The following is a 20,642-nucleotide window of genomic DNA, read 5'->3' as shown; positions in this document are numbered from 1 at the left end:
TTAACTCGTCTTGTAGGATAATCACATATAGCTCAACACTGAGACCACCATCAATCCTGGTCAAGTATCCAACACCTGTGGCTGTGAAACAACCCCATATCATCAGGCTTCCTCCTTTACTGTTCCTTCAATTTCTGGATTGGTTAGCCCCTTTTTCCCTTGTTTCTTCCAGATGCATTTGCACCCATCAGAGCCTAGTCTCATTGCTCCAAATCACCCATTTCTAATCTTCTACTGTCCACTCTTTTTTTACTATTTTTTACTATTTTGCAAACTGGAGCCGACGCTTCTTATGACGATATTTAGGTCGAGGCTTTTTCACCTTTTTTGGGTTACCATTCCAGACTTGTGTAACATGTGTTGCATTGGTGCTTGTGTGACACCCCAGGGGTCTGGTTGCCACAGTGATAGAGATATTACGTCTGAGAGCAGGTGGGAGGTCCTTTGGTCAGGGATCCTGTGCATGCCACACCTCCTGCCCAGTCTTGGGAGGGGAAGAACTTCCCCTATATAAACCCGGGGCTGAAGCAGGGTGAGGAGTCAAGGAGAGTAGAGACAAGAAACAGTCATAGGAAAAAAACAGCAGGAGCTCAGTGGGAGCAATACTACTACGAGTCAGGGGCTGGCAGCTGCAGAGCTCGCCCTGACTGAGAAGCTTTCTTACCGGACCCGGCGTCCGAGGCTGTGGGGACTAACTCTTACCCAGCAGCAGAAGCCGACCGGCAGGGGATTTCAGGTCCTCAGGCCCAGAAACCCGAAGGCACGGTCACACGTGTGGGACCAGCACCGCCATCGTGGAGCGGAAGCCAATAGAAGGCCCCGAGTCACCGGCCATACGGGTGAGCACCACACGGTACACTCAGGGACGTGGGCTACTTATATCCGCTTCTAGCAAGGTAGCCAGAAGAGTACAGTCAGTTTGGGAGGCCTACAACTCCGCCTGGCCAGGGGAGATCCCATCTGCTCAAGGACTGACCAGGCCCCGTTCGCTAGCAAGTACTCCGGGAGGGTCTATCGTTGTTACCAGTAAAGACCCTGAATTACACCGCACCGTCTCTGAGTGGTTCCTGCTACCCCCATCTTCCACGTCGGCTGCCCTGAGGCCATACCCCTCCCGTTGGGGGTTATACTATCACGCTGCACAATTCTACACCGGCCTCAGCGGTCTGCCCTGCAGCGGCAGCTCCATAGCTGCAAATCAACGGGTGGCGTAGTCGACACTCAAATAACATCTATCAAGACTGCCACACACTGAGTCTGACTCCCTGGGCACGGACCGGGTCCCCGCCACTCGGAGACTACAACCCTCATCTGATCCGGTTCCGGGTAAGCCCCCGTGCGCCAGACGCTGCGCGACACAGCAGGCCCAGGGGCGCGTCACTTGCATGGATGTCTGTGATATCACTATTTCAAAGCATACGAGCCACCTCCACTGCTGTGTTTGTCGTGCCAGAACTGATCAACCTTGTGATGAGACGCCCTGTTGACTCCGATATTTTGCCTGGATGTCCATATCTTGGCTTTTGAATGGACTTCATTTTGTATTCTTCCAACTGTCATGGCACTCACATGATGCAGTTTGGCAATTTTCTTGGCCGAGAGGCTGCTATCGGTGAGCTGGATGATGCGGTTTCTATTTTCTTGGGAAATCTTATTATTATCAACCTAATAATATACTGAGCCATTAAGGAATGTGAGAACAGGTTGTATTTTGTAGTATACAAGAAGAAAAACATTTTTCCACCACCAGGAGCAAAACAGTAACAATGCAGGGATATGACAATCTGCATAACTAATCATATGCTAAATAGTTGCAAGTCAAATTTATGTATAAGATAGCCAAGATGATTGTCTATAAAATGATGGTAGTCTCACAGTCGAAGCAATAGTGGATGGTGAGAAATGGAGCCTGAAAGTCAAAAGTTCAAAACATTGTTACCCTTTTACTTGTCAGTGTACCTTTGTACAGCAAAAAGTTATGCTTCGCCTATTGTCTATGTCAGGATTCCAAGATGGCAGCTATCAACAATCACAACCCGTCCTAGATCTCAGTAGGAGTAAGAAGGGTTGTGTGAAGCACAAGACAGAGGTCACATCAGAGCTGTACCCTGTCAGGCATAGTCAATGCACATTCCTCTGTTCAGTCAACCTGACAGGATTCTGAGTAGAGCAGGACTACTGAAAACAATGAACATGTTTCTTTAGCTGACTGAGAATGAGCATCCATCTCAGTCAGTCTAACAGTTTTCATGCGTCTGTCTCGTGCTTCACACAGCCCATCCTACTACGTGTCCTGGCAGTTGCCATGTTAAAAATCCTGACAGAGTGCAGTAGATAAAGCATACCTTTTTGCTATATAAAAGGTATTTAGAAAATGTTTAATATTCAAATGTGTATTATTTATTTCATTACATTTCTTGGAGAACCCATTTGAACAGACAATCTATGGGCTCAACAGATCTTCTATAATACTGTAGCTCTGGCCATTGTAGACAACTCTGTAACATAATGTGTTAATTGTATGAGTGTAAGCTGGATGTTATCTCTATACAATAGACGCTTTTTTCCATCATCTTCATCATGATTGGCAGAGTATTAATATATAACATAGAGACATGCCATAACAAATCCACAAGGATCTCAGCAGAGCAGAAGACTCAACAGATCCAAGAGATAAAGCTCCTAAAGGTAGGGGTGTGTTGTACTCTGCAGTGAAAGTATTTCCTTTAAGTTCTGCCTCATTTCTCTTGCCTTCAACACCAGCCTTTGGGTGCCCCGGAGGTCAGTATTTTCAAAATCAAAATCATAAAGACTGTTTAATGTTTACTCGGGAGTCTAATTGTGTGAAACTGTCCCCTATACCACACACCACCCAGACCCCATCACGATAAATTAACTGTAGGACACAGCTGAAGTCTGTACGTCGGACCAATGTTATACGCCATTAATACTAGTATCAGCCTTAATACACTAGGGAAATCTACAGCAATAAATTTACATTCTGCCACAAGCAATTCATTCACGTTTTGCTTATGAAACAAAATTATTCATTTTAAAGCAGGGTGTTGTACAATGTACATGTAAGAGGGTTTACACTTATAAAATAGAAAGCAAGTACAACACAAAATGATACAATAGACGACTTATAAAGAAAACATGTTTGATACTGAGCAAGGGACCCATAAAAGCAATAGCTAAAAAAAAATCAAGAGTTTTGCTGGCCTTCAGTATGCAAATACCCTTTCATAGAGGAAGAGCAGCAACTCTAGAGTCACATATTGGAAGCAGCAATTCTAAAATGTAAAAATTAGATCATAGGTAACACTCACCAGGAGATTCAAATTCTGGAGCCCTCAGACCAGCTGACTTGCATTTTGACTGCGGATTTGACTGACTCAATTGAAGTCAATGGGTGAAAAACTTTGCAAAAACGCACAAAGAATTGACATGCAGCAGATTTAAACACAATGACAATCCTGGCAGGAAAATTCCTGATCATGCGCACAGCAATTCAGGATTGTCGTAGCATTAGCTGTAACAGATTACCTAGCATAAAAAACACCGCGAAAATGCACCAAACGCACCATGTGCACATAGCCTAAGCGTATTCCCTGGTTAACTTCTGAAGTCTAAAATGTAACATTGGTTAAATCTGCCTCATTATATAATGACTCTAAACCAGAATGTAAAAGGGTTGTGACGCGCGGGGTAACCCCGCCCATAACCCAGCAGCCACCGGTGGAACGCGGAAGAGGGTCACATGCTGCCTGTGAGCGGCGCCATCGGTGGCGCCGCTCACAGGCAGAAACAGCACCAGGAGGTAATTAGAAAGAAGCTTCTATCTATCATTAAAACACATTGGCATATTTTTAAAAGTACTGGACAACCCCTTTAAGTTTTCTGCAAAATAATGGGCATTTTCTGGTAATATTCTAAAATATGTTTATCTATACAAATTAAAAAAATATATAAAAATTATATACTTCTTACAGATTGCAAATGTTGAGAAATCTAAATTCTAAATACTAAAATATTTATATTAAATTTTGGATATATATGTGTCACAATTGAGAGTTACATTAATAAGATTCTAGAAAATTAATTTCTTTCTGCATGATCAGCTACATTTTTGAGACGGGACATTCTCGATTTAATAAATCATAAAATCAAGTGTTGGTATCTTTAGTCTTATCCTTAGACCTGTACATTCCAAAGAACATATCTTGCTTATCCGTCTTACTATCAGGGTCGGGCAGCCCTAAGGCGACTTCATTTAAACTTGCCAAGTTTAATCAAACAGATTAAAAAGAAAGAAAAATAATGATTTCATTGCAAGAAATGTCATTTTACCTATCACTAAATAACTGTGGTTCTGAGATCACGTAATGATATCCTGCTCTATATTGGATCAGATTAAGAGGGATTAGTTTATATTCTACCATCCCTATACTTAAACTTTGCCTTACTTAAATCTCATTTATTCAATGGGTTATTCGTGTCTACATAAATTATCCCATATCCAGTGAATTGGTAATTGTTCTCTCAGTGTGGGTCCCGCCATTGGGACCCCCACTGATCTTCCTCTGCCCACCAGTTTCCATTTAAAGTCTATGCACTGACAAAACTTGCTGAATTCAGCGCAGTGCTCAGCTTTTTTTTGTAATGTCAGTGCTATTTCGCAATTGGTTGGGTCCCAGTGGACCCAACAGTTTTCGGCTCTCTATTGGATAGGTGTTAATTTATGAAGACAGAAGTATGCCTTTAATAGTGAAGGTAAAAGTGCAAGTGAAGCCACTGATTTGTTCCTTTTTTATATAATTTACAATAAAAGTCTGCAAATATATTACACCTGGAAAGTCGGAATTGCACAACAAGTCTTGTATGGCAATCATTATCATAGGCTTCCAGTTGTCAACAGATTACACATTAATAATGCTTCTATTTGGAGGAACCATTGCTGTACATCATGCAAAAAATACAAAACAGGAATGGAGAGGAGGAACTTACTCAGTGGACATGCTTGTCATAACCAGTGATCTTTTAACCTAAAAAATACAAAAGAAATAAACAAGAATAGAGATTATTATTATACTAAATAAAAATAACAACATAAGTCCTAGCTGGATCGTATAGTAACGATATGATACTTCAAAAAGCTATACAACAACACAAACCACCTGGAAATGAAAGCCCCCCAGAACTTAAAGGAAGTATACAAGAATCAGTAAATGAATAAATCTTTATTTCCTCAAAAAAGCATAAAACACACACACATTATATATATATATATATATACACACACACACACACACACACACACACACACACACATATATACACAAAGAGGGAAACAGAAGTAACCAGTATGAATTGACACACATATGTGATCTGACCGGAGGCATGTTAACAAAGCGAATATAACCCAAATATACACCCACCCAAGTCCACCCTAGCACCACATATCCAGCAAATAAGGGGTCAAAACATACTTCTCACAAATTTAGAATATCATCAAAAAGTTAATTTATTTCAGTTCTTCAATACAAAAAGTGAAACTGATATATTATATAGAGTCATTACAAACAGTGATCTATTTCAAGTGTTTATTTCTGTTAATGTTGATGATTATGTCTTACAGTCAATGAAAACACAAAAGTGAATTAGAATACTTTATAACAACAGCTTAAAAAATGTTTTTAAAATCTGAAATGTTGGCCTACTGAAATGTATGTTCAGTAAATGCACTCAATACTTGGTCGGGGCTCCTTTTGCATCAATTACTGCATCAATGTGGCGTGGCATGGAGGCGATCAGCCTGTGGCACTGCTGAGGTGTTATGGAAGCCCAAGTTGCTTTGATAGCAGCCTTCAGCTCATCTGCATTGTTGGGTCTGGGGTCTCTCATCTTACTCTTGACAATACCCCATAGATTCTCTATGGGTTTAAGGTCAGGCAAGTTTGCTGGCCAATCAAGCACAGTGATACTGTTGTTTTTAAACCAAGTATTGGTACTTTTGGCAGTGTGGACAGGTGCCAAGTCCTGCTGGAGAATGAAATTTCCTTCTCCAAAAAGCTTGTCGGCAGAGCGAAGCATGAAGTGCTCTAAAATTTCCTGGTAGACGTCTGTGCTGACTTTGGTCTTGATAAAACACAGTGGACCTACATCAGCAGATGACATGGCTCCCCAAACCATCACTGATTGTGGAAACTTCACACTAGACCTCAAGCATCTTGGATTGTGGCCTCTCCACTCTTCCTCCAGACTCTGGGACCTTGATTTCCAAATGAAATGCAAAATTTACTTTCATCTGAAAACACCACCTTGGACCACTGTGCAACAGTCCAGGTCTTTTTCTCCTTGGCCCAGGCCCAGGTGTTGTCTATTGGTCATAAGTGGCTTGACACAAGGAATGTGACACTTGTAGCCCATGTCCTGGATACGTCTGTGTGTGGTGGATCTTGAAGCAATGACTCCAGCTGCAGTCCACTCCTTGTGAATCTCTCCCAAACTTTTGAACGGCCTTTTCTTAACAATCCTTTCAAGGCAGCGGTGATCCCGGTGGCTTGGCACCTTTTTCTACCACACTTTTTCCTTCCACTCAACTTTCCATTAATATTCTTGGATACAGGACTCTGTGAACAGCCAGCTTCTTTAGCAATGACCTTTTGTGGTTTACCCTCCTTGTGGAGTGTGTCAATGACTGCCTTCTGGACATTTGTCAAGTCAGCAGTCTTCCCTATGATTGTGAAGCCTACTGAAACAGACTAAGGGACCTTTTTAAACGCTTAGGAAGCCTTTGCAGGCGTTTTTGTTAATAATTCTAATTTACTAAGATAATGACTTTCGTGTTTTCATTGGCTGTAAGCCATAATCATCAACATTAACAGAAATAAACACTTGAAATAGATCACTCTGTTTGTAATGACTCTATATATCAGTTTCACTTTTTGTATTGAAGAACTGAAATAAATTAACTTTTTGATGATTTTCTAATTTAGTGAGAAGCACCTGTATACGTAAACAGCATAATGCCTCACATAAGGAGAATAGTATAATTTAGGTTGATTTTACCATAATGCATGAAGATAAAGTTAGGCAGGATGTACAACTCTGTGTCCTTCCACCCCAATGTTAAATAAAAGTAGTATGCATCTGTCTAAAAAGAATATTTTGCAAACTGCTATTAAATTGGCTATCCTTTAAAAGGATATTCTCAAGTATAAAAGTTAAATTCAATCCCTGGGAAAAGAGACATATTTCCACTCGCTGGGAGACTGACCATCATGGCCATCAGGGATCCTGAGAACTGGGGATCTGAAAAGCCCCGGCAGAATGGAGTGGCTGTCAGTCATGCACACAACAGCCCATTTTACTCTTAATAGGAGCGCTGGAGATTGCTGTGCACTGTGCTCAGCTGATGTTTGGCACTTTCATTAACATAAATGGAGCTGCAGTGCGCATGATCATCCCATTCTTCTGGAAGAAACTCTAACCGATTTTTTATATTACCCTTGGGGGTAGGTTCACACAACCGTATAGAAAAATCATTCAGTGTTTCATCCAGAAAAGTGGGACAATTAGTTTCTCACTTGTCATTCGGGTTTAGTCCATATATAATCAGTTTCTTTTCACATCAGCTATTAATCATTTACAGGACCATTTAAAGTTCCCTATGCTACAGAACTATAATGTATCCGTAAACTGATGCTGCACTGTGGATCCATATGGCGTCCGATTTTAGATTTCATTGACTCACTCATAGACTTCAATGACTTCAATGACTAAGTACCATTCGAATTACAGATGTGCATTCTCCAATTTTTTTTTTCCAGATGGAGATTCGGTCAGTGAAAAAAAAAGAAGAAAAAGTTGCTCATCTGTATTGCCCCACTGAATAACATTGGTCCGAGTGCTGTTCTTTTTTTCTTTTTTGGACAGCACTCGGACCGGAAATACAGCCATGTGAATGAGTCCTCCATGGGGTTAGCCAGCCACGAGACATTGATGGCCTATTCTTGAATACAAGTTGTTCAGCAGTATCCAGCAGCCACCGCAGCTTATAACAGCTGATGGGTGGGGGTGCGGGAAGTCTGTCTCTCACTGATCAGATACACAACCCTTTTAATATATTTACACCTTACCCCATAAGTTTAGCTTTACAAAAAAAAAATCACCCCCCTCCAAAAAAATAAATCATCACTAGGCAAATATAATACTAAGCTGTGATAGAGGCTACACTCTAGTTTAGGTTGTACAGCAGTTTAAATATACAGTATATTTTGAATCACAGATGCCACCATATTTATTACTAGGATTTACAGAAATCCAGCATATCAAATACATCAATAAAAACAAAGCTTACGATACCGACTGCTGCTAGCTATACACAAGTGGTAATTTTGCTGAGTACAGAGAAATAATGGCCAATAGGAATGTAACGCTCTTCTGGTAAGAGTAATACTTGGCAGAAACATAAGATGTAAAACAGAGCCAGAGTCAATCCATCATCAATTTAGAGATCTGTTCTCACAAAAGCATGATCTTGCACTGTAGTGTGTGACTTTTGACAGAAGGGATTGCAAAATTACATGTGAGCCATCGAGAGGACCTTGAAAAATCTCTTTATCTCTTAACTGAAAATTGTTATTCACAAAAAAATTGTTTTGGCTTAAAGACTCTTGGCTTCCACCCATTTAGCGAAGAGAGGACCACTGGAAGATCATGAACTCCTGCTTCAATTAGGCTGATGAAAGGCAACAATGACAGGCTAACTGTCCTAATGGGACAAATGAAAAAAAGGAATACCGTAGATAGACATAGCATTAAAGCACAACATAACTAGGTCCTACATGGAAAGTGCGTTGATCCAAACATGGCAATTTCACTATGCTGAAACATATTGTAAAGTGGTTGTATTCACAGCGTTTTACTAGAAAACACAAATTGAAGTTTTTATTGGTACAATTTTGGAGTAAATGTGAGTCTTGCCTTATTTGAATTTCTTTGTAGGCAGAATGAACAAATAAATGTTCCATAACTGGTATTTGTTTTATTTTTTTACGCCATTCTATGTGCAGTGAAGTTAATTAAAGTAATTAAAGAGTAATTTATTCCTCAGGTCAGTACAATTACAGCAATTGCACATTTAAATAGGGTTTTTTATGTTTAGCTACTTTTGCACACTAAGATAATTGACAAAAAAATATTAATCTTATCAGAATAACCTTTGAGATCCATTTTAGGCGCCAACAGTACTTTTAAAGGAAATGTGTCAAAAAAATTAAAAATTCAACAACTGAAAAAATGTTTAATTTTTTTTTTTACTATATTCATTTTTTTTAAATGGTATAACTTGTGAAAAAAAAAGTTTTGATATGTTTAAACTGTCCATGAAAACCAGCTAAAACGGTCCATGAAAACCTAGTGTACTGCTAACTCACCTTACGATTGAAGTAAATGTAGACAGGGTCTGCTCACTTGTATCTGACATCACTCCTCCCCGCGTTCTGTGTGTTTGCAAAGGGATAAGGGAGAATGAACTTTATGAACACAGTGCAGAGCGTTTTTCGGTGACTGCAAAGTGATACTGACATGTGGACAGTGTCACCGAGGACGGCCGGAAGCACTGATTGGGTTAGTTGCAGTGCGCTGCTCAGCGTATCACATGAGACGATCAGATACATGTCTCATCGGACTGTATCACACATGACAGGATTAAATACATGGCTCGGCGAACTGTATCCCACATGATAGGATTGCAAATATGGCTTTGCTCAATCAGTGTAAAGCCTCATTCAGATGTCTATGATGATTTCAAAAGAGATTATGACAAAGTCAACTTTTCTGATGCACTTTGCAAATGCAGCCTCATTTAGACATCCCTGCATCACAGACATCTTAATGAGGCTTTACACTGACTGAGCAGAGATGAGACAGTGTTCAGAGCACAGCAGCATGATGATTACACTGCTGAGCTCTGAACAATGCAGCATTGAGAACAGGTAGAGAAGCCTGACATTGAACTACTAATGAGAGGCTACCGAGCTGGAAGAAGTCACAACCACAGCCCTGCTCTCACCACTCGGAGCAGAACTGCGGCAGTGACTTCTTCCATTTGTGAGAACAGCTTGGCATTAGTAGTACTTTGTCAGGCCGCCCAAACTGTGCTCACCACCACTGCCCGGGTCTCCTGTCACCACTGAACACTGCATGAGTGGTGACGGGGGAAACTGTAGCTATGTGCATAGTACAAGGCTACAATATAGTGGCGCTTGGCTTCTACCAGAGCTGTGCCCAGTTCACAGCAGAGGCAGGCACAACATAGGTGATACAGTTGTAATTGCCTGTAATCTCCTATGACCTGGGGATGCCGTATTTGCAGTGTGTAAGCAATGTGCTCAGACACAGGCACAGCAGCAAATAAAAATGGCAATCTCCAGTGGCTGCAAAAAGAAATTAATGCGAACACATTCCTTATTCGCATTTGAATTGGGTCTCACGCACTACATTATGGTCACCTCCAGCTATTTCAGAAAATTAAAGGCTTATGATCATTTTGTCCTCTAATATGAAGGTCTCTCTACCCAAAGTCCAAAGTACAGGGCAATGACCACATTGATTTTACTTAGTAAAAGTTACCACTCCGTTTAGAAGGCACCACACTATAAGAAAATGTTATTACCGTACTTACCCTGGAATCATTTAACAGCATTGAAACTATGATCCTTTTTTGTTATGACCTACTGTATACCATGGAAGTACCATGTAATGGTGGGATAACCGCTTTAGGTTAAAAAGTAGTAGCTACACCAACTTGTATCATACGCCCCGCTACACTGACACTATGCAAGAAAGTGGGCTACTGTAGTAACTAATCAAAATGATAATACTGCACACTTTGTCAACATTTATAACAAGTGAAACTACATAAATCATTTACAAACATAGGATTCAATATTACATTAAAGGGAACCTGTCGCCATGAAAATGCAGTCCAATCATGTTATAGAGCAGAGGTGGCCGAGTAGATTAATATATAATCTTGTGAGAAAAAATTCAGTATAACCTATGATTTAATCCTTGGCTCTTTCTGTGATTTGCGGTCCAGTGGGCGGTCATAACAATAATTGTATAAGTGTCTGTACAGAGATAGTGGTCAAAGACAGCTGTCAGTCACCAATAGCCACCCACTGGACCCAGAAACAGCAGAGGTTTAAATGAATAAATAACTGGTTATACGGAGTCATTTCTCACAAAAGCGATATATCAATCTACTCAGCTCCCCCTGCACTATAACATGGTGTCTGCACATTGGACAGCATTTTCATGGAGACAGGTTCCCTTTAATCACTTAGAGACTACACAAATATTAAAACATAATGATACTAGTAAAACTAATACTGTAGTTCTAAAACAAGTACTGAGCGATATACAACCAATGCCAGCCCTGAGCGCTATACAACCAATGCCAGCCCTCAGCGCTATACAACCAATGCCAGCCCTCAGCGCTATACAACCAATGCCAGCCCTGAGAGCTATACAACCAATGCCAGCCCTCAGCGCTATACAACCAATGCCAGCCCTCAGCGCTATACAACCAATGCCAGCCCTCAGCGCTATACAACCAATGCCAGCCCTGAGCGCTATACAACCAATGCCAGCCCTGAGAGCTATACAACCAATGCCAGCCCTCAGCGCTATACAACCAATGCCAGCCCTCAGCGCTATACAACCAATACAAGCCCTGAGCTCTATACAACCAATGCCAGCCCTGAGCGCTATACAACCAATGCCAGCCCTGAGCTCTATACAACCAATGCCAGCCCTGAGCTCTATACAACCAATGCCAGCCCTGAGCTCTATACAACCAATGCCAGCCCTGAGCTCTATACAACCAATACAAGCCCTGAGCTCTATACAACCAATGCCAGCCCTGAGCGCTATACAACCAATACAAGCCCTGAGCGCTATACAACCAATACAAGCTCAGAGTGCTATACAACCAATGCCAGCTCTGAGCGCTATACAACCAATACAAGCCCTGAGCTCTATACAACCAATGCCAGCCCTGAGCGCTATACAACCAATACAAGCCCTGAGCGCTATACAACCAATACAAGCCCTGAGCGCTATACAACCAATGTCAGCCCTGAGCGCTATACAACCAATACAAGCCCTGAGCGCTATACAACCAACGCCAGCCCTGAGCGCTATACAAGCAATACAAGCCCTGAGCGCTATACAACCAATACAAGCCCTGAGTGCTATACAACCAATGCCAGCCCTGAGCGCTATACAACCAATACAAGCCCTGAGCGCTATACAACCAATACAAGCCCCGAGAGTTATACAACCTATGCCAGCCCTGAGCTCCATACAACCAATACAAGCCTTGAGCGCTATACAACCAATACAAGCCCTGAGCGCTATACAACCAATACAAGCCCTGAGCTCTATACAACCAATGCCAGCCCTGAGCGCTATGCAACCAATACAAGCCCTGAGCGCTATTCAACCAATGCCAGCCCTGAACGCTATACAACCAATACAAGGCCTGAGTGCTATACAACCAATACAAGCCCTGAGCGCTATACAACCAATGCAAGCCATGAGCGCTATACAACCAATGCCAGCCCTGAGCTCTATACAACCAATATAAGCCCTGAGCGCTATACAACCAATGCCAGCCCTGAGCTCTATACAGCCAATGTCAGCCCTGAGCGCTATACAACCAATGCCAGCCCTGAGCTCTATACAACCAATACAAGCCCTAAGCTCTATACAACCAATACAAGCCCTGAGCGCTATACAACCAATACAAGCCCTGAGCGCTATACAACCAATGCAAGCCCTGAGCACTATACAACCAATACAAGGTCTGAGCGCTATATAACCAATATAAGCCCTGAGCGCTATACAACCAATGCCAGCCCTGAGCTCTATACAGCCAATGTCAGCCCTGAGCGCTATACAACCAATGCCAGCCCTGAGCTCTATACAACCAATACAAGCCCTGAGCGATATACAACCAATGCCAGCCCTGAGCTCTATACAGCCAATGTCAGCCCTGAGTGCAATACAACCAATATAAGCCCTGAGCGCTATACAACCAATACAAGGCCTGAGCGCTATACAGCCAATGTCAGCCCTGAGCGCTATACAACCAATGCCAGCCCTGAGCTCTATACAACCAATACAAGCCCTGAGCGCTATACAAGCAATGCCAGCTCTGAGCGCTATACAACCAATATCAGCCCTGAGCGCTATACAACCAATACAAGCCCTGAGCGCTATACAACCAATACAAGCCCTGAGCTCTATACAACCAATACAAGCCCTGAGCTCTATACAACCAATACAAGCCCTGAGTGCTATGCAACCAATACAAGCCATGAGCGCTATACAACCAATGCCAGCCCTGAGCTCTATACAACCAATATAAGCCCTGAGCGCTATACAACCAATGCCAGCCCTGAGCTCTATACAGCCAATGTCAGCCCTGAGCGCTATACAACCAATGCCAGCCCTGAGCTCTATACAACCAATACAAGCCCTGAGCGCTATACTATCAATGCCAGCCCTGAGCGCTATACAATCAATGTCAGCCCTGAGCGCTATACAACCAATGCCAGCCCTGAGTTCTATACAACCAATACAAGCCCTGAGCTCTATGAAACGAATACAAGCCCTGAGCGCTATACAACCAATACAAGCCCTGAGCTCTATACAACCAATACAAGCCCTGAGCTCTATACAACCAATACAAGCCCTGAGCTCTATACAACCAATACAAGCCCTGAGCGCTATTCAACCAATGCCAGCCCTGAACGCTATACAACCAATACAAGCCCTGAGTGCTATACAACCAATACAAGCCCTGAGCGCTATACAACCAATGCAAGCCCTGAGCGCTATACAACCAATGCAAGCCCTGAGCGCTATACAAGCAATACAAGCCCTAAGCTGTATACAACTAATAAAAGCCCTGAGCTCTATACAACCAATGTCAGCTTTGAGCTCTATACAACCAATACCAGCCCTGAGAGCTATACAACCAATACAAGCCCTAAGCTCTATACAACCAATACAAGCCCTGAGCGCTATACAACCAATACAAGCCCTGAGCGCTATACAACCAATACAAGCCCTGAGCGCTATACAACCAATGCAAGCCCTGAGCTCTATACAATCCATGCAAGCTCTGAGCGCTATACAACCAATGCCAGCCCTGAACTCTATACAACCAATACAAGCCCTGAGTGCTATACAACCAATGCCAGCCCTGAGCGCTATACAACCAATGCCAGCCCTGAGCGCTATACAACCAATGCCAGCCCTGAGCTCTATACAGCCAATGTCAGCCCTGAGCGCTATACAACCAATGCCAGCCCTGAGCTCTATACAACCAATGCCAGCCCTGAGCGCTATACAACCAATGCCAGCCCTGAGCGCTATACAATCAATGTCAGCCCTGAGCGCTATACAACCAATGCCAGCCCTGAGCTCTATACAACCAATACAAGCCCTGAGCGCTATACAACCAATACAAGACCTGAGCTCTATGAAACGAATACAAGCCCTGAGCGCTATACAACCAATACAAGCCCTGAGCTCTATACAACCAATACAAGCCCTGAGCTCTATACAACCAATACAAGCCCTGAGCTCTATACAACCAATACAAGCCCTGAGCTCTATACAACCAATACAAGCCCTGAGCGCTATACAACCAATGTCAGCCCTGAGCGCTATACAACCAATGCCAGCCCTGAGCGCTATACAACCAATACAAGCCCTGAGTGCTATACAACCAATACAAGCCCTGAGCTCTATACAACCCATGCAAGCTCTGAGCGCTATACAACCAATACAAGCCCTGAGCTCTATACAACCCATGCCAGCTCTGAGCTCTATACAACCAATGCCAGCCCTGAGCTCTGTACAACCAATACAAGCCCTGAGTGCTATACAACCAATACAAGCCCTAAGCTCTATACAACTAATACAAGCCCTGAGCTCTATACAACCAATGTCAGCTTTGAGCTCTATACAACCAATACCAGCCCTGAGCGCTATACAACCTATTCCAGCCCTAAGCTCTATACAACCAATACAAGCCCTGAGTGCTATACAACCAATACAAGGCCTGAGTGCAATACAACCAATATAAGCCCTGAGCGCTATACAACCAATACAAGGCCTGAGCGCTATACAGCCAATGTCAGCCCTGAGCGCTATACAACCAATGCCAGCCCTGAGCTCTATACAACCAATACAAGCCCTGAGCGCTATACAAGCAATGCCAGCTCTGAGCGCTATACAACCAATATCAGCCCTGAGCGCTATACAACCAATACAAGCCCTGAGCGCTATACAACCAATACAAGCCCTGAGCTCTATACAACCAATACAAGCCCTGAGCTCTATACAACCAATACAAGCCCTGAGTGCTATGCAACCAATACAAGCCATGAGCGCTATACAACCAATACAAGCCCTGAGCTCTATATAACCAATACAAGCCCTGGGCGCTATACAACCAATACAAGCCCTGAGCTCTATACAACCCATGCAAGCTCTGAGCACTATACAACCAATGGCAGTTCTGAACACTATACAACCATTGCCAGCCCTGAGCGCTATACAGTCAATACAAGCCCTAAGCTGTATACAACTAATACAAGCCCTGAGCTCTATACAACCAATGTCAGCTTTGAGCTCTATACAACCAATACCAGCCCTGAGAGCTATACAACCAATACAAGCCCTGAGCGCTATACAACCAATACAAGCCCCGAGAGCTATACAACCTATGCCAGCCCTGAGCTCTATACAACCAATACAAGCCCTGAGCGCTATACAACCAATACAAGCCCTGAGCGCTATACAACCAATGCCAGCCCTGAGCGCTATACAACCAATGCCAGCCCTGAGCTCTATACAACCAATGCCAGCCCTGAGCTCTATACAACCAATACAAGCCCTGAGCGCTATACAACCAATACAAGCCCTGAGCTCTATACAACCAATGTCAGCCCTGAGCTCTATACAACCAATGCCAGCCCTGAGCGCTATACAACCAATACAAGCCCTGAGCTCTATACAACCAATACAAGCCCTGAGCGCTATACAACCAATGCCAGCTCTGAGCTCTATACAACCAATACAAGCCCTGAGCTCTATACAATCCAAGCAAGCTCTGAGCGCTATACAACCAATGGCAGTTCTGAGCACTATACAACCATTGCCAGCCCTGAGCGCTATACAAGCAATGCCAGCCCTGAGCGCTATACAACCAATACAAGCCCTAAGCTGTATACAACTAATACAAGCCCTGAGCTCTATACAACCAATGTCAGCTTTGAGCTCTATACAACCAATACCAGCCCTGAGCGCAATACAACCAATACAAGCCCTAAGCTCTATACAACCAATACAAGCCCTGAGCGCTATACAACCAATACAAGCCCTGAGCGCTATACAACCAATACAAGCCCTTAGCTCTATACAACCAATACAAGCCCTGAGCGCTATACAACCAATGCAAGCCCTGAGTGCTATGCAACCAATACAAGCCCTGAGCTCTATACAACCAAAACAAGCCCTGAGCGCTATACAACCAATACAAGCCCTGAGTGCTATGCAACCAATACAAGCCATGAGCGCTATACAACCAATACAAGCCCTGAGCTCTATATAACCAATACAAGCCCTGGGCGCTATACAACCAATACAAGCCCTGAGCTCTATACAACCAATACAAGCCCTGAGCTCTATACAACCCATGCAAGCTCTGAGCGCTATACAACCAATGGCAGTTCTGAGCACTATACAACCATTGCCAGCCCTGAGCGCTATACAAGCAATGCCAGCCCTGAGCGCTATACAACCAATACAAGCCCTAAGCTGTATACAACTAATACAAGCCCTGAGCTCTATACAACCAATGTCAGCTTTGAGCTCTATACAACCAATACCAGCCCTGAGCGCAATACAACCAATACAAGCCCTAAGCTCTATACAACCAATACAAGCCCTGAGCGCTATACAACCAATACAAGCCCTGAGCGCTATACAACCAATACAAGCCCTTAGCTCTATACAACCAATACAAGCCCTGAGCGCTATACAACCAATGCCAGCTCTGAGCTCTATACAACCAAAACAAGCCCTGAGCGCTATACAACTAATACAAGCCCTGAGCGCTATACAACCAATACAAGCCCTGGCGCTATACAACCAATGCCAGCCCTGAGCGCTATACAACCAATGCCAGTCCTGAGCGCTATACAACCAATGCCAGCCCTGAGCGCTATACAACCAATGCCAGCCCTGAGCGCTATACAACCAATACAAGCCCTGAGCGCTATACAACCAATACAAGCCCTTAGCTCTACACAACCAATACAAGCCCTAAGCGGTATACAACCAATACAAGCCCTGAGCTCTATACAACCCATGCAAGCCCTGAGCTCTATACAACCAATGCCAGCCCTGAGCGATATACAACCAATACAAGCCCTGAGCGCTATACAACCAATACAAGCCCTGAGCGCTATACAACCAATACAAACCCTAAGCTCTATACAACCAATACTAGCCCTGAGCTCTATACAACCAATACAAGCCCTGAGCGCTATACAACCAATACAAGCCCTGAGCTCTATACAACCAATACAAGCCCTGAGCTCTATACAACCAATACAAGCCCTGAGCGCTATACAACCAATACAAGCCCTGAGCTCTATACAACCAATGCCAGCTCTGAGCTATACAACCAATACCAGCCCTGAGCGATATACAACCAATACCAGCCCTGAGCGATATACAACCAATACCAGCCCTGAGAGATATACAACCAATGCCAGCTCTGAGCGCTATACAAGCAATGCCAGTCCTGAGCTCTATACAGCTAATACCAGCCCTGAGCGATATACAACCAATGCAAGCCCTGAGCGATATACAACCAATGCAAGCCCTGAGCTCTATACAACCAATGCCAGCCCTGATCGCTATACAACCAATGCCAGCTCTGAGCGCTATACAACCATTGCCTGCCCTGAGCGCTATACAAGCAATACAAGCCCTGAGCGCTATACAACCAATGTCAGCTTTGAGCTCTATACAACCAATACAAGCCCTGAGCGCTATACAACCTATGCCAGCCCTGAGCGCTATACAACCAATACAAGCCCTGAGCGCTATACAACCAATACAAGCCCTGAGCTCTATACAACCAATACAAGCCCTGAGCTCTATACAACCAATACAAGCCCTGAGCTCTATACAACCAATACAAGCCCTGAGCTCTATACAACCAATGCCAGCTCTGAGCTATACAACCAATGCCAGTCCTGAGCTCTATACAACTAATACCAGCCCTGAGCGCTATACAACCAATACAAGCCCTGAGCGCTATACAACCAATACAAGCCCTGAGCGCTATACAACCAATACAAGCCCTGAGCTCTATACAACCAATGCCAGCTCTGAGCTATACAACCAATGCCAGTCCTGAGCTCTATACAACTAATACCAGCCCTGAGCGATATACAACCAATACCAGCCCTGAGCGATATACAACCAATACCAGCCCTGAGCGATATACAACCAATGCAAGCCCTGAGCTCTATACAACCAATACCAGCCCTGAGCGATATACAACCAATGCCAGCTCTGATCGCTATACAACCAATGCCAGCTCTGAGCGCTATACAACCATTGCCAGCCCTGAGCGCTATACAAGCAATACAAGCCCTGAGCGCTATACAACCAATGTCAGCTTTGAGCTCTATACAACCAATACAAGCCCTGAGCGCTATACAACCTATGCCAGCCCTGAGCTCTATACAACCAATACAAGCCCTGAGTGCTATACAACCAATACAAGCCCTGAGTGCTATACAACCAATACAAGCCCTGAGCTCTATACAACCAATACAAGCCCTGAGCGCTATACAACCTATGCCAGCCCTGAGCTCTATACAACTAATACCAGCCCTGAGCGCTATACAACCAATACAAGCCCTGAGCGCTATACAACCAATACAAGCCCTGAGCGCTATACAACCAATACAAGCCCTGAGCGCTATACAACCAATACAAGCCCTGAGCTCTATACAACCAATGCCAGCTCTGAGCTATACAACCAATGCCAGTCCTGAGCTCTATACAACTAATACCAGCCCTGAGCGATATACAACCAATACCAGCCCTGAGCGATATACAACCAATGCCAGCTCTGAGCGCTATACAACCAATGCCAGTCCTGAGCTCTATACAACTAATACCAGCCCTGAGCGCTATACAACCAATACAAGCCCTGAGCTCTATACAACCAATACCAGCCCTGAGCGATATACAACCAATGCAAGCCCTGAGCTCTATACAACCAATACCAGCCCTGAGCGATATACAACCAATGCCAGCTCTGAGCGCTATACAACCAATGCCAGCTCTGAGCGCTATACAACCATTGCCAGCCCTGAGCGCTATATAAGCAATACAAGCCCTGAGCGCTATACAACCAATGTCAGCTTTGAGCTCTATACAACCAATACAAGCCCTGAGCGCTATACAACCTATGCCAGCCCTGAGCGCTATACAACCAATACAAGCCCTGAGCGCTATACAACCAATACAAGCCCTGAGCTCTATACAACCAATACAAGTCCTGAGCTCTATACAACCAATGCCAGCTCTGAGCTCTATACAACCAATGTCAGCCCTGAGCTCTATACAACCAATGCCAGTCCTGAGCTCTATACAACTAATACCAGCCCTGAGCGCTATACAACCAATACAAGCCCTGAGCGCTATACAACCAATACAAGCCCTGAGCGCTATACAACCAATACAAGCCCTGAGCTCTATACAACCAATGCCAGCTCTGAGCTATACAACCAATGCCAGTCCTGAGCTCTATACAACTAATACCAGCCCTGAGCGATATACAACCAATGCAAGCCTTGAGCGATATACAACCAATGCCAGCTCTGAGCGCTATACAACCAATGCCAGCTCTGAGCGCTATACAACCATTGCCAGCCCTGAGCGCTATACAAGCAATACAAGCCCTGAGCGCTATACAACCAATGTCAGCTTTGAGCTCTATACAACCAATACAAGCCCTGAGCGCTATACAACCTATGCCAGCCCTGAGCGCTATAGAACCAATACAAGCCCTGAGCGCTATACAACCAATACAAGCCCTGAGCTCTATACAACCAATACAAGCCCTGAGCTCTATACAACCAATACAAGCCCTGAGCTCTATACAACCAATGCCAGCTCTGAGCTATACAACCAATGCCAGTCCTGAGCTCTATACAACTAATACCAGCCCTAAGCTCTATACAACCAATGCCAGCTCTGAGCTATACAACCAATGCCAGTCCTGAGCTCTATACAACTAATACCAGCCCTGAGCGATATACAACCAATACCAGCCCTGAGCGATATACAAACAATGCCAGCTCTGAGCGCTATACAACCAATGCCAGTCCTGAGCTCTATACAACTAATACCAGCCCTGAGCGATATACAACCAATGCAAGCCCTGAGCTCTATACAACCAATACCAGCCCTGAGCGATATACAACCAATGCCAGCTCTGAGCGCTATACAACCAATGCCAGCTCTGA

General features: G+C 43.9%; 1 protein-coding gene across 1 annotated transcript in view; it reads right to left on the bottom strand.

Moving 5' to 3' along the window:
- The window catches only part of MCPH1 (microcephalin 1), a 373,975-nt gene that overhangs the window by 262,788 nt on the left and 90,545 nt on the right, over positions 1 to 20,642 (bottom strand). Inside the window, exon 10 of the mRNA XM_073675396.1 lies at positions 5,008 to 5,045. Within this exon, the coding sequence (XP_073531497.1) occupies positions 5,008 to 5,045 (38 nt within the window). The remainder of the gene's footprint in view (positions 1 to 5,007; positions 5,046 to 20,642) is intronic.

Source organism: Phyllobates terribilis, unplaced genomic scaffold (assembly GCF_046119375.1).
Source record: "Phyllobates terribilis strain yellow unplaced genomic scaffold, ASM4611937v1 Scaffold_3__8_contigs__length_932513732, whole genome shotgun sequence".
NCBI lineage: Eukaryota > Metazoa > Chordata > Amphibia > Anura > Dendrobatidae > Phyllobates > Phyllobates terribilis.
This window is presented reverse-complemented; position numbering and strand designations above follow the sequence as displayed.